This window comes from Phocoena sinus, chromosome 3 (genome assembly GCF_008692025.1).
Source record: "Phocoena sinus isolate mPhoSin1 chromosome 3, mPhoSin1.pri, whole genome shotgun sequence".
Lineage (NCBI taxonomy): Eukaryota > Metazoa > Chordata > Mammalia > Artiodactyla > Phocoenidae > Phocoena > Phocoena sinus.
In genome coordinates this window covers 9,849,567-9,863,168 of record NC_045765.1, presented here as the reverse complement: position 1 = coordinate 9,863,168, position 13,602 = coordinate 9,849,567, and the positions used below count along the sequence as shown (strand labels likewise).

Sequence of the window (13,602 nt, the reverse complement as noted above, 5' to 3'; positions counted from 1 at the left end):
CCACTTATGTTTCTTTTTAAAGATCCAGAGGCTGTGGGTGGCTTTGAGGGAGGAGGAGGTAGAGTTGGCTCCATTGGCTTCCTATGTCCTCTCCCCCACACTACATCCCCAAGGTTAAAGTCACACTTGGGCCAGCTCAGTATCCTGAAAGTAGGAGGGAGACCATTGAGGTGATATGGAAAATAAACCAGACAAGCCTTACAGTGTGTTAGCAGGAAGTGAGGGGGGACATGTTGCCTGTTCCAAAGGCTGTTTGCTCACTCTTCAAGCCGGGCGTGGTTTCAGCTCAGGGTCTTTGCACCTGCTGTTCCTTTAGCCTGAACACTCTTCCAAGAACCATCTTCACTGCCTGCCCCACCTCCTTCGGGACTTGGAACAAATGGTGTGGCTATTCCCGACCAACTTAAAAGTTGCCATCTCTCCCACTCTGATCACAGTCCCCCTTTCATGCTTTTTTCCCCCGCCACAGAATGTATAACCATGTGGTGTTCTGTATTTTGTTTCTTGTCTGTTTCCCCCAACCAGAATGTTCGCTCCACTAGGACAGAGAGTTTGGTGTTTTTGTGCCCAGTATTTGGAATGCCCCACGCTCCACAGGCTGACTCTGGCAGTGTGAGGCTGGGTAGGTGCTTCCTCAACCCTCCTCCCCCTGCCTCCACGGGTGGTGGAGGGCCAAGCACATGGTTACCACCTGATCCTCAGAGTCATGATGCTCTCCTGTTGCAAGAGGGTTGGGAGCCTGGCCCTAGGATGGGCAGGAGTGCCGAGCTGCTCAGCATTCGTGCCTGGGAAGGCCTGGGAGATGGGCCCACAGCTGGGGGGCCTAGATGTTGCTCCAGGTCTAATAGGTTTGAAAAGAGGTCAGGAGGCAAGGGCATCTTAAAATTTTTGTGGGCTCCAGGGAAAGCAGGCAGCCAGGCAGCCTTCAGCTCCAGCAGGATGAGCAGTGAGGCCAGGAAGACACAGAAGTACAAGGAGTACTAGAGGGGCACTAGGGGCATCAGGTTTCCTTTAGGGTACCTTGTCCCCTGATATATCAACTGTCATGTTCTGCAAGGTGGGACAAACAAGCCCCTTCCCTGGAAGGGCTACAGGTAGCTGGCAGGACAGAGCAGCCCCATGGGAATCCAGATCCTAGCCCTCCTTACTTCCTCCACTGCCAGCACCCCATCACCTCCCCTTGCCTGATCATGGCCTGGCCTCCTCCATCTCCCAGGTTCTGCCCAGACCCCTTCAGCCAGAGGGATCCTGTTAAGACAGACTGAATGAAACACATCATGTTGCTCCTTACCTCACAACCCCCCCAAAGGTTTCTCACCCAAATTCTCACCCTGGCACACAAGGCTCTGCATATAATCCACCCATGCTCCTCACTCAGCCAGCTCCAGTCATAGGGGCCTCCTCAAAGCTGCCCATAAGGGCCAGGCACTCTCCCTGTCTTTATGCTGGCTGTTCACTACCCCAGGACAGGCTTTCTCACCTCCCTCAGGACTCTGGTCAGATGTGTCAACTAAAATAGACCCCTCCCTGCAGCCTCTATCCTGTCCTTCGCAGTCACCTCCCAGAATGGCTTCCCCTTCATCTGTGTCTGTTTCTTTCCACAATGGCAGGGAGCATGCATAGTCTGTTCTGTTCACTGCAGCAGCCGCAGGGCCCAGAAAAACCCAAGCACACCAGAGGTGCTCAGTGTCTTCTGATTTGAACAAACTGACAGCTTTGGCCCAGCCCAAATGGGACTCTGAAGAGACACTGAACAAGAACACCCAACAGTGGGGGGGAAAGCCAGGGGTGAGACCTGAGGAGAGTTCAGGCCTACAGGAGGTGATGCACCCTCGTTCTCCCCCCACATCCTCCCATATCCCTCCCTCACTGGGCCAGATCCAGGCTTTGGTGGGTGCAGTGCCAGCCATGAGGGGAGGGCTTAGGTTGGAGAACAGCAAAGAAGGCAAACCAAGCACACAGCTCCAGCACTAGGTCAAGTTCTTTACTTCCCAGAAGTGATGGCTAAAGGGAGGGAGGAGAGGATGAGAAGAGGAAGACAGAAAGAGCCAGAGAGAGGGAGGAGCTGGGAAGACAGGGGACAGTAAACCACTGTTCTATGAAGTCTCAGGAGGCAAGTGCTCAAGGTAAAAAAGAGTCCTGGAGAATCGTCCGCAGCTGCAGCAGCTGCGGGAAGCATCTCGGTTTCCTTCTGTATATAAGTCCTTGGGGGAAAAAGGCTGCCGCGCTGCCGCTGCATTAAATAGTTATGTACATCGCAGAGTCCCAGGCCGTGGGCAGGCAGGGAGGGGGGTCATTTCACCAGGGGCCGAGTTTTATCATCATCACCGCACTGGTGGGCTTTGTACTTTTTCACCTCTGCCATGTACTTGGCCCATGCATCACCTTTACTTGTTAATACCTGTTGGGGGGAGGGGAGGGACACACGGGGGTTGGGAAGGAGATGCCAAGGAGGCCAGGAACCAGGGTCAGGACTGTCCTGAGACAGCTGACCCACCCACAGAGTCACCGCAAAGGTCTTGGGTGTGAGGTAAAGATATGGAGAATCAAGTTATCTGGGAACTTTGTTGAAAGCCCTCCTCCCCCACCCAGTACATCCATCCAAGGGCTAGATACTGAGGAGGGAGGGACAGGGCACCTGGGCCAGGAACTGAGGCTGGAAGGAAAAGGCAACGTGGGCGGCCCCCCACACCCAGCCTGCTCACCTCATCCTCCGTCTTCTGCTTCTTGGCTACTATTCCCGTCTTGAGGGCTAGTTTGTTCCCGCCTCTGCGCTTGCCCACCTGGGTGAAGGGACAGAAGACTGCAACGGTTACAGGAGCCGGGGCCCGCCCTTGGCGGCGCTGAGGCCCACTACACCTTCCTAGCCCGGCCCGGTGGCCCGTCCCGACGCCGCGCCCAGCTCCACCAGCCGGCCGACCTGCGCAGCAATCAGAGAGGAGCACACGCGACTCAGCGCCTGCCCTGGGCCCATGATGCCCAGGCAGTCCTGGGCCCCCGGGCTGCCCTCCCAGGGAGAGAAAAGAATTCCCACATCGGTGGGGACGAGCACTGTCCTCACCCTCCCCTAGTAGAAACCACACAGACAGCAACAGCTCCCTTTATTGAGCACTTACTGTATGCTAAGCCCTGTGCCAAGTGCTTTGGATATACTATCTCCTTCCACTTTCACAGTCACCTTACGATGAAGGTTACCATCCCCATTGTAAACATGAGGAAACATCTCTGAAAAGGAGAAGCCTGTACCATGGATCATGCCAAGAGCAAACAGTGGAGCTGGATTCAGGGTCAGGTGTGTCTAGGCCACAGAGCAGCATTCTTAACCACCAAGCGACACTGTTCACCTCCACGTAACCGGGCCTGGCCTCTTTGCGGGTGCTCCTGCAAACGGTCCCTTGATGAACAAATGAAACAGGCAGCGACAACTACTGCTATTCTCACTCACAGAGGGGCACTCGGCCTCCACCCAGTTCTCACACCAGCCCAGGTCCTGCCACTTCCCCTTCCTCAAACATAAGTCTTACTCTGAACTTTCATCCTGGTCCTCTGTTTTCTCCCACACACTTGAGGGTTTCTTGTGCCCCAGGGGCTGCAACAGGCTTTACAGACATCCCATCCCTATCCCTCAGCCAGGCATTAAGTGACCTGCGCTGCTGGGACTATTCTCACACTCATTTTTGACGGATGAAGAAACTTGACCCCCAGTTCGTTACTCTCACACCACACTTTTTTCTCCATACCACAGGAATTGCTCTCAACACCAGAGACAAAGCAAGCTCAGAGTTGACAATCAATGTAGGTACCATTTCTGTGGCCTAGAGTTTCTCAATCGCATGTACTAGTGACATTTTGAACTGGATCATTTTTGTTTGGGAGGGGGAGACGGTTGTTCTGCGCATTGTAGGATGTTGAGCACCATTCCTGCCCTCTACTCATAAATGTCAATAGCACTCCCTCCCCCAGTTCTGACAACCAAAATATCTCCAGACTTTGGCAAATGTGGGGATGAGGTGAGGGGAATCGTCCCCAGTTGAGAACCACTGGTTTAGCCCTTCCTATAAGAAAGGCCCAGTGCTAATCACATCAGAAGATGCGATGATGCCCATTTTTACAAGCAGGGAAAATGAGGTTAGACCAGATCAGATGCCCCAGGAAAGCAGAGATGCCTGTCATAATCAACACATCATACCCATCACCTAGCACACTACCCAGCACAAGGTAAGGTGCTCAATAAATGGACACTGGACGAATGAGACTCAGGGAACTCAAGCAAATCTCCTAGGGTCACACAGTAAGCAGTCTGAGTCTCTCATCCACACAGCTCAGAGTCCAGACTTGACTATGCCCCCCATCCCCATAGTGGGAGATGGTCCCAGTATCCAAAGTTCGGGATTCCACTCAAACAGGAATCCTGGTATCCTGGTTTCCCCATCCTCGGAGCGCTGTTTCCAATGGAATTCCCCCCAGCTCCCAGTTCTTGCGGGCATACTGCGGGGGTCCCCACCTCCGCCCCCAGACCTCTCTCGTCGAGAATCCAGTTTCCGAATCCTCAGCGGGTGACCCGGACGGCTCCCTCATCGGGGTCGGAGGGTGGACCTGGATCCCGCTCCCCTTTCTCGAGCCCGATTCCCCCTGCCAAGGAAGGCCCTGGTGCCCGCCCCCACCCCCGCGGCTCCTTACGAAGCTGAGCGTGGGGCCCGGGCCGCCCTTCCTCTTCGGATCCCCGGGACCCGTGGCGGCGGCGGTGGCCGGCTGGTCGGGTCGCTGCGGGCCCGGGGGCGGCTCTTCCTGCCGCTGCCGCTGCTCCTCCTCCATCTTCCGCTTGAACAGCTCCAGGAAGCTGCCGTCGTTGGCGAACAAGTTCACGCCGCCCGACACCGGGCTCGAACCCGCGCCCGACACTTCATCATCCCCGCTCTCGGGCGACGTCCCGGGCCCGGACTCAGCCCATCGGCTCCCGCCGCCGCCGCCGCCCGCGGGGCCCGGCGCCTCCCGGCCCGGAGGTTCCGCCCGTCTCCCTCGGGCAGCCATTTTGTCGCCAGGTACCTCGCAAAGGATTCCGGGAAGGCCGCTCCGGGCCCGCGCTTGGCGCCAGACTTGCCTCGTCCCGGGCAATGCATGCCGGGAAGACCGGTCTGGCCCTCAGGCATCCGCAGTGGAGGCGGGGCATGAGGGGCGGGGTGAATGAGGAGTAAGGTTTGACGCTACGCGCCGGCGGGCAGACGCCCCGCCCCGCTCCGCCCCCGCCCTGCGGATCATTAAAGCCCTGCTAGACTCCCGCAGGCGTTACGCAGAGATGGTCTCTTCCGGAATGAGACTATTGTCTGCGCCTGGGGCTGTAGCGGGCTCTCGGAGTGAGGTTCCCGCTTGGGACTTAGGGGCGTATTAGCTTTTCGGGGCTAGAATCCACTTCTGGCACCAGGGATAATCTCAGTGAGGGGTGGGACCTCGCCTGAGGCTGTGTGCTCAGCTGACACCTCGGAAGCTGGGTCCCTAACTAGGATTAACTAGAGGGCATATCTAGCCTGGGCCCCCAGAATAGAAATGGTAGTGTCTCTGGATTGGGTACCTGTCTCTGGGGTGGAGCTTTTATTTGGGAATAGAGACACAGCTGACTCCAAGGAGCGGGGGTCCCCATTTGAAAGTCAGGGTATTATTTTATGTGCTAGAGTACTCATGAAACCGCGGATATTTCTAGGCTGGAGTCTCCAAGAGTGTCCGCTAAGGGCCTGGGACCCAGCCTGTATTCCTGCCCAGGGCAGAGTTTCAGAGAATTGGCTGAACTGGAGTTTCCCCTCGGACAGAGAGCAAACTGGAAGGAGGTTTTCGGGAACAGGGTCCCTTCTACGACAAGGAGCGCAGTTGCAAGTGTTGTCCCTGCCCTGTCCTGTCCTGCATGGGGGCTCAGGGCTCACTGGACAAGGATCTGCGGACCTCGCCCACAGCAGCCCCGGGACCGTCTCTAGCCAACTAATCGGTTCGTTTATGATTGGTTTGCGTCAGGAGCCCGGTGGTTCCCAGCCAATTGAATAACAGAAGAGACGGGACTGAGGCGGTGTTGGAACCCAGGTTGGAGAATAGGGGGGGAATGATCGACATGAAATTGAGCCTATGGGGTCAGGTCAGGGTGGACCTCGGATCTAACTTCTTGAAAAAGGTATGCAGCGGGTGTTTGGCCGGTTGCTAAGGAGAGGTTGGCGGCTACCGGGACCTGAGAGTGATTGGTAAAAGTAAGAAAAGATGTAGCCAATGAAAGGAGCGCTGCAAGACTTAGGGGCCAATCAGTAAAGGGGAGTAACCTGGGAGGTACCAATATGTTAATTAGGAAGGGGGAGTCTTTGAAGAAAATATAGACAAGAGGCTGACAAACTGAACCTTGGAAGGGGAAGACGTTGGAAATATAGCTTCTATTAGCTCCTAAAAGTTAGGCCATGAGAAAATTGGTTCAATCTTCTAGCCTTGATGGGGTTGTGATTGGAAATTTCCCCTGTAGGTGCTTTGCATGGTGCGCTCCGCTTGATCACGTGAGCCGTTTCCAAGATGGCGGCAGGGGTGGCCGGGTGGGGGGTTGAGGCAGAGGAGTTTGAAGATGCCCCTGATGTGGAGCCGCTGGAGCCCACGCTTAGCAACATTATCGAGCAGCGCAGCCTTAAGTGGATCTTCGTCGGGGGCAAGGGTGGTGTTGGAAAGACCACCTGCAGGTAAGGAGGCTGCGGTGGTGGCCGGGAAAACGGGTGGGATGTACCACAGGGCGAAGGGGAGGCCAAGGACCGGGTCTTCCACCACCAGCCGGGCAGGAGGGCTGGGCTGGGGCCTTCTGGGTTGTACTCTTCGGAAGTTATCGAGAGCAAATGGAAGCTACCTCCTGAATGCAGGCCTGTTCAAGGGCTGAACCACATTGGATCCAGCGCACGGGAGCCTGGAGAGCGTTTAAATGTCCCAAATCAGCTGGACTGTACCAGAGTGAGCCCAGAGTAGGGGGAGGGGCACCGGGGCGAACTATCCTAGTCTGGTGAACCTTGCCATTCTATGCCCACGTGGGGGTGGGGGTGGAAGGCGGGAGAGAGGGCACATGATCAGACTACCCATTCAGCTGGGAAGAGGGGGAGAGGTCCCCGGAGCAAATTACCCTGGACAAGTGGACTGAACTATCGAATTTAGCAGGAGGTGCAAAGGACCCCTTAGCTTAGAGTTAAAGGAGGGGACACAGGGTCAGGTTGGCTGGATAGCTGGACCATGTTACTTTGTGCCAGCAAGGAAGCAGGCATCAGGCAGGACGGACACATTCATCTGAACCTTACCACTATATAGCCAGCTGGAGGGCTTAGTAGGTGAGGTCTGATAGGGTCCCTCTGCAGGGATTGAGGCTTGATCCCAGTCATCCGTACTCTTCTCTCAAGGCCCTTGCTGATCCAGGTCCCCTGCTCCTGGGACCCTTCTTCTCCCCATGCAGACCTAAGGAGCAGAGCCTAACCCTTCACTTCCCACCTTTTGGCCTTTCCCTTGCCCAGCTGCAGCTTAGCAGTCCAGCTATCCAAGGGGCGGGAGAGTGTTCTGATCATCTCCACTGACCCAGCCCACAATATCTCCGATGCATTTGACCAGAAGTTCTCCAAGGTGCCTACCAAGGTCAAAGGCTATGACAACCTCTTCGCCATGGTGAGTGCAGCAGGGCTCAGCCCCGCCCCCACCCCCACCCCCGCCCCAACTCTGGCAAAGTCACCTTCAGGCCTTTCCTGTGAACACCCACCATCAGTTACCATGTCCTGCCCATTCTCCTCTGTCTCTCCACTTTCACTCCTTCTTCAGCATACCCACAGGGGAACGAGTGAGGAACGTTTGTGGAGCAGAAAGGAAGCCAGAGTGACTGGCGCTTAGTGAGCAAGGGAAGGGAGGGAGACATCAATCAGGACCACATGGTATAGGACCTTGCAGCCCACTGAGATCAGTTTAGCTTTGTTTCCAAGTTAATGGGAAGCTGTTTGTTTTTTTTTTTTTTTTTCTGTACGCGGGCCTCTCACTGTTGTGGCCTCTCCCGTTGCGGAGCACAGGCTCCGGATGCACAGGCCCAGTGGCCATGGCTCACGGGCCCAGCTGCTCCGTGGAATGTGGGATCTTCCTGGACCGGGGCACGAACCCGTGTTCCCTGCATCGGCAGGCGGACTCTCAACCACTGCGCCACCAGGGAAGCCCAAGGTGTTTGTTTTAAGCAGAGTAATGTCATGGCCAAATTTGTTTTCCAGAAAGTTCCCTGTAGCTCTCATGCAGAAATTGGATTGTAAGTCAAGGATGGAAACAAGGAGACTGGGACAGTGACCAGGCTAGGAATGATGGCAGCCCAAAATTGGGAGGAGGGGTGAGAAGTGGTCAAATTTGGGATGTATTTTGGAATTAAAGCAATTTAACTGCTTTTTTGTAATGGGTGAGAGAAAAAAATGAATTAAGCATAAGTACATGTCTTGGTTATCTCCCTGGGCAGCTGAGGTGGGGAAGACTGGGAGAGGAGCAGGTTTAGAAGACCAAACCTCAGGAATTTTATTTGGCCACAGTGAGACCAAGGTGCCCACTGGTCATCCAAGTGGAGACATCAGGACAGCAGCTTAGGTATGTGAACCTAGAGCTCAGAGGAGGTTGGCGTTGATTTGAGAGTCATTGTCCCCAAGGGTGGTATTTAATGCTGTGTGAGTGGAGGAGCACGTGAAAGAATAGAGAGGCCCAGAAACAACCCCGGGGGCACATCAGCATTTAGGGCCCAGCAGAGGAGGAGGAAGAACCATTGAAAGAGGCCGAGAAGGAGCCACAGGTGAGGTGGGAGGAAAGCCAGAGAGTGTGGGCTCCTAAGCTCCAGGAGGACAAAGGGACTAGGGCAGAAAGGTTGTCGGCTCTAGCAGGCACATCAGTTTTAAGCAGATCACCCTGGGAATGGGGGCAGAAGCCTGCCTGGAATGGGTGAGCTGAGGTAGACACAATGATCACCATGATGGGAGCAGAGAAATGAGCATGGCCATCCCTGGAGGGGAAGGGAATGAGGGTTAAGGAATGCTTTTCTGAGGAAGGAGATGCTAGAGCATGTTTGTTTGCTGCTGCACATGCTTCAAGGAATTCCTTGGTGGGTCCAGTGGTTAGGACCTTGGGCTCTCACTGCCAAGGGCCCAGGTTCAACCCCCGGTCAGGGAACTTAAGATCCCACAAGCTGCGCGGTGCAGCCGAGGGGGTGGAGGGAAGCTTCAACTGGGAGGGACAAGTGATATTGCAGGAAGGAGTAAGGATGCTGGCTGAGGACAGGCCTCAGGCAGGTGTGAGCTCACTCCAGCACACAGACCCAGGACTTGGGCTCTGCCAGGACCAGGGGCTTAGAAGGAATGTGGGGGGACTGGGGAGTTTCCTGGGAGGAAATGAGGGTGTTGGCAGCCAGTGGCTTCGCTTTCTCATTGAGACACAGGCGAGGCACAGGCCTCAGCAGAGGGTGAGGACACACGGGCCAGAAGGGGTTTGAGGAAGAAGATATGGCATTAACATTCCCATGGGTGGATTTTCTGGCTCGTCGAGTGCCTGTTAGAGATTTGTGATCAGGAATGGGGAGCAAGGTTGAGTTCTTCGTCTGGGATGTTCCCCTGATGTTCACCTCGGTGTAGCCATGCCAGCGAGCTGTGAATAAACAGGATGGGGCTTTTGCCAACCACAGAGGGAGAAGGGAGTGTTTGCAGAGGCATCTTGTGGAGACTGGGCTGGATAAGAGTGCCGCCCAAGAGGGACACTGACGGTGAACACGCGGGCAGAGGTGCGGGGATGAAGTGGCCCAGGAAGGTCTAGAATAACAGGAAGTGAGAAGGCTGGGGTCAGAGAGTGGCCTGGTGACTAGGAACAACCCATCAAGGGTGTTGACTGTGGGGGGGTCGATGTGTGGACAAGCTCCCTGCAGGGAAATGACCTCTGAGGCCAGGGAGTGGAGGGCTTCGCCACAGGAAACATGAATTCAAGTAGAAGAGGTGACACAGGCGGGAGATAGAGAGGCAATGAGTGCAGGACGGGCCGGGGACCCCAGGCTTGGTCATCCCCTTCATGGAATCTGCATCCATGTTGAGGACCTGCTCTGTGCCAGACACTTCCAGGCACTGGGGACACAGCAGTGAACAAGACAGAAAAACCCCTGCCCTTGTGGGGCCAGCATTCTGGTTGGGGAGACAGGCGAAAAACATGCTAAGTAAACCATGTGAGGAGAGGCCAGATGTTAAGAGAAAGGAAGGCAGGGCAGAGGGGGCTAGGGCTGCACTGTTAGATTGGGCGGTCAGGGATGACTCATGTTAGAGGAATGATCTGGAAGAGGTCACAGGCCCGGGTGGGGGAACAGCCCATGAGAAGGCACTGCAACGCACTCTGGCTTCCCTCTGGGACACTGAGCACAGTTGGCGATTTTCCATCTGCTTGTGAAAGACTTTAACAATCTGTGCCACCACCCGAGACCTTAAGCGCCTAAGGGAAGGGCCAGGGCACCTCAGAGGTCTCCCCAGCTGTGACCTGGTGAAGGGCTGTGCTCAGGGCACCCACAGGCTCCCTCGGGCTCCGTGCCCAGGTGGGAAGGCTCCAGCAACAGCAGCCTGAGTCTTGACCCTCTCGGCCCCCAGGAGATTGACCCCAGCCTGGTGTGGCGGAGCTGCCGGACGAGTTCTTTGAGGAGGAACAACATGCTGAGCATGGGCAAGAAGATGATGCAGGAAGCCATGAGCGCCTTCCCAGGCATCGATGAGGCCATGAGCTACGCAGAGGTCATGAGGTCAGGCCCGGCGGGGGACTCTGGGTGCCCGGTGCTGCCTGGGGCTAGGGTGGAAGAAGGGGCAGAGCGGGCCTGATCCTCATCTCCCCGCAGGCTGGTGAAGGGCATGAACTTCTCGGTGGTGGTGTTCGACACAGCGCCCACAGGCCACACGCTAAGACTGCTCAACTTCCCCACCATCGTCGAGCGGGGACTAGGCCGCCTCATGCAGATCAAGAACCAGATCAGCCCTTCATCTCACAGGCAGGCAGAGCCCCAGGGCAGCCAGGAGTCCCCTGAATCAGAGTGGGTCCCCCGGACCCCAAGATGTGCAGAAACAAAGGCATTTCCCACATACGCTCTCAGTCAGCGCTTCCCAATGGATGGGACGGATCTTCACCGCGGGGGAACTGTCCCCCTACTCCACAGCACTCAGTGTCCCTGCCTCCACCCGCTGAGTGCCCCAGACAGAGCTTGAAAAGCACATATCCCAGAGCCAGATGGCCCGGGTTCGAATGCTTTGCACTCTGGTGTGACACAGCTCTGTGACCTCAAGTCACTTCCCCTCTCGGGGCCTTATCTGTCAAATGGAGAGGATGCGAATCCCCCCATGGGTTATTATTAGCACGACATGACAACCCTGATGCCTTCACACTTTTGCACACCACTGACACCTCCTTGTTGTGTGTGGTCCCCCGGCGGGACCCTGTGCCTCAGTCACATTTGTGGGGCACTTACTGTGTGCCAGACACTGTTCCAAGCACGTGACATGTCATATAGCACAACAGCTCTACACATGAGGAAACTGAGGCTCTGGGAGGTCAAGCTAACCTGGCCACAGTCCCGCAGAAATGGCAGAGCTAGGGTTGGACCCCTGCGATCTGCTCAAGGGCCCACACCTTTAACCACTGGGAGGTGTCAGGAGTCGTCCCCCGGGTGTCTAGTGAGCCCAACCCAGGGAGTATAATGTGCCCCAGGTAAACCATGAGCCCTCTCACATCGTCCCCACAGATGTGCAACATGCTGGGCCTCGGGGACATGAACGCAGACCAGCTGGCCTCCAAGCTGGAGGAGACGCTGCTGTCATCCGCTCCGTCAGTGAGCAGTTCAAGGATCCTGTGAGTTGCGGTCCAGGCGGGCGGCGAGAAGCTCAGGGGAAAGAGACAGGGCTGAAATCTGCCCCTCCCTGTCCTGTCTTGGATCCTGCAGGAGCAAAACCACCTTCATCTGTGTGTGCATTGCTGAGTTCCTGTCCCTGTATGAAACGGAGCGGCTGATCCAGGAGCTGGCAAGTGCAAGATCGACACGCACAACATCATTGTCAACCAACTCGTCTTCCCTGATCCCGAGAAGCCCTGCAAGATGTGTGAGGCCCGCCACAAGATCCAGGCCAAGTACCTGGACCAGGTGCGCACACCCACCCTCCCGCCCAGCCCTCATATCTCTGACCCTGGAAGCTGGGGTCCGTCCCAGCCAGCCAAGGGCACTGCTGACCTTTTACTGTATTCTCTGACCTTTGCTCCAACCCACCTTCTGTTCCTCGCCCCAAACCCCCTGCCCTTCACCCACTGCTTCAGACCTGATTCTGGCCTTCATAGACTGGCTGGCCTGGCCTAGATACCTCTCACCCTGGGGAGTGGGAGGTCCAGCCCAGTGGTCTCTGACCTCACTGGCACCACTCCCACCTATGTCCTGTGAAGCCCTTGCTCATATTCTCTCCCTGACTCTGGGAGACCCTAGCCTGACCCTTTACGTTAATCACATTCTGTCCCTGCCCTGTGCCCTGCTGCCTTCTGCCCTCTACCCCTGCCGCAGATGGAGGACCTATATGAAGACTTCCACATTGTGAAGCTGCCACTGCTGCCCCATGAGGTTCGGGGGGGCGGACAAGGTCAACACCTTCTCTGCTCTTCTCCTGGAGCCCTACAAGCCCCCCAGTGCCCAGTAGCACCACCACCAGCCCCAGCTGCTGCCATTTCACACTCAGGCCGCCACCCACCGGGGCAGAGTTTGCACAAAGTTCCCCCATAATACAGGGGAACCACTTGGGGGAAGGGAGGCAGGGAGGGGGTCTTTTTCCCCCTGGTGGGGCTGGGGGAGCTGTAGCTGCCCCCACACCTCTCCCCGCCTCTCCTCCCTCAATAAAATGATCTTAAACTACTGTGGATGTTGACATGGGGGGTTGGGGCCTAGTACCTCCATGTACAGTTGCAAAGGTTGTACACTGCACAAAGATGTCACATCCAGAGAGGCATAGATGTATGTTTAGGTCTCTCACAACAGAGACCTAATAGAGATGTGTGTTTATTGTGGTAATTTTGGAAGGAGGGTTCTTCTGTAAAGGGGTGCCTTTTTCTAGCTTTGTATGGGTAGGGTGTCCTCTGGGGCTGTAAAGCTGGAGTAGAAGAAAGGGGCATCTGCCCTCTTCCTTCAAGGCTCAGAGCGTGGGAACGGGGAGGCCCCTTGGCCAGCCCCAGGCTGGTGGGGAGCGGATTAGGTCGGCAGCGGGCCCAGCACTAGCCTGCTGTTGGGTTGGGAATTAGTGGGCACCCTGGGCAGAGGCTGGGCCTGCCAGACTGCGGATTAACAGTTTCCACCCCCACCTCCCAATTCCTGTTACAGGGAATGGCATCAGCCCCTCCCAGCACAGGGCTGCAACAGGGAGGCCGATTAAGGGGCAGGATGACAAAGGACTCAGGCTGGATGGGCCCCTGAAGTCCTGTCCTGCCCCCAGAGCAGCCTCACTGAGTGGCCTGCCACCTATTTCCTGCAGTTTGAACTTCAGTCCCCATATTCCTAAAATGGAGACAGAAGCGTGGCCATTCATAGGGCCATGGCACAATTCACCT

At 56.2% G+C, this 13,602-nt stretch overlaps 2 protein-coding genes across 3 annotated transcripts; one reads left to right on the top strand and one right to left on the bottom strand.

Moving 5' to 3' along the window:
- Window positions 1–1,963: 1,963 nt before the first annotated feature.
- Window positions 1,964–5,108, bottom strand: TRIR (telomerase RNA component interacting RNase). Of its 2 annotated transcripts, XM_032625812.1 has the most exons (3): window positions 4,681–5,095; window positions 2,706–2,783; window positions 1,964–2,401 (listed from the first exon to the last, which is right to left on the bottom strand). In XM_032625812.1, exons 1-3 carry the CDS (start codon window positions 5,029–5,031, stop codon window positions 2,294–2,296), a joined length of 537 nt encoding a protein of 178 aa, XP_032481703.1. In that variant the 5' UTR covers window positions 5,032–5,095; the 3' UTR covers window positions 1,964–2,293. The 2 variants fall into 2 exon arrangements, with proteins under 2 accessions (XP_032481703.1, XP_032481704.1); XM_032625813.1 differs by lacking the exon at window positions 1,964–2,401 and having other exon boundaries at window positions 2,707–2,783; window positions 4,704–5,108.
- Window positions 5,109–5,303: 195 nt separating this feature from the next.
- Window positions 5,304–12,914, top strand: GET3 (guided entry of tail-anchored proteins factor 3, ATPase). Its single transcript, XM_032629059.1, is given in 12 exon segments — window positions 5,304–6,701; window positions 7,512–7,659; window positions 10,626–10,638; window positions 10,641–10,681; window positions 10,683–10,774; window positions 10,868–11,008; window positions 11,752–11,831; window positions 11,834–11,870; window positions 11,963–12,039; window positions 12,042–12,160; window positions 12,569–12,631; window positions 12,633–12,914. Coding segments are annotated over 12 exon segments (1,041 nt in total). The 5' UTR covers window positions 5,304–6,540; the 3' UTR covers window positions 12,702–12,914.
- The last annotated feature ends 688 nt before the right edge of the window (window positions 12,915–13,602 follow it).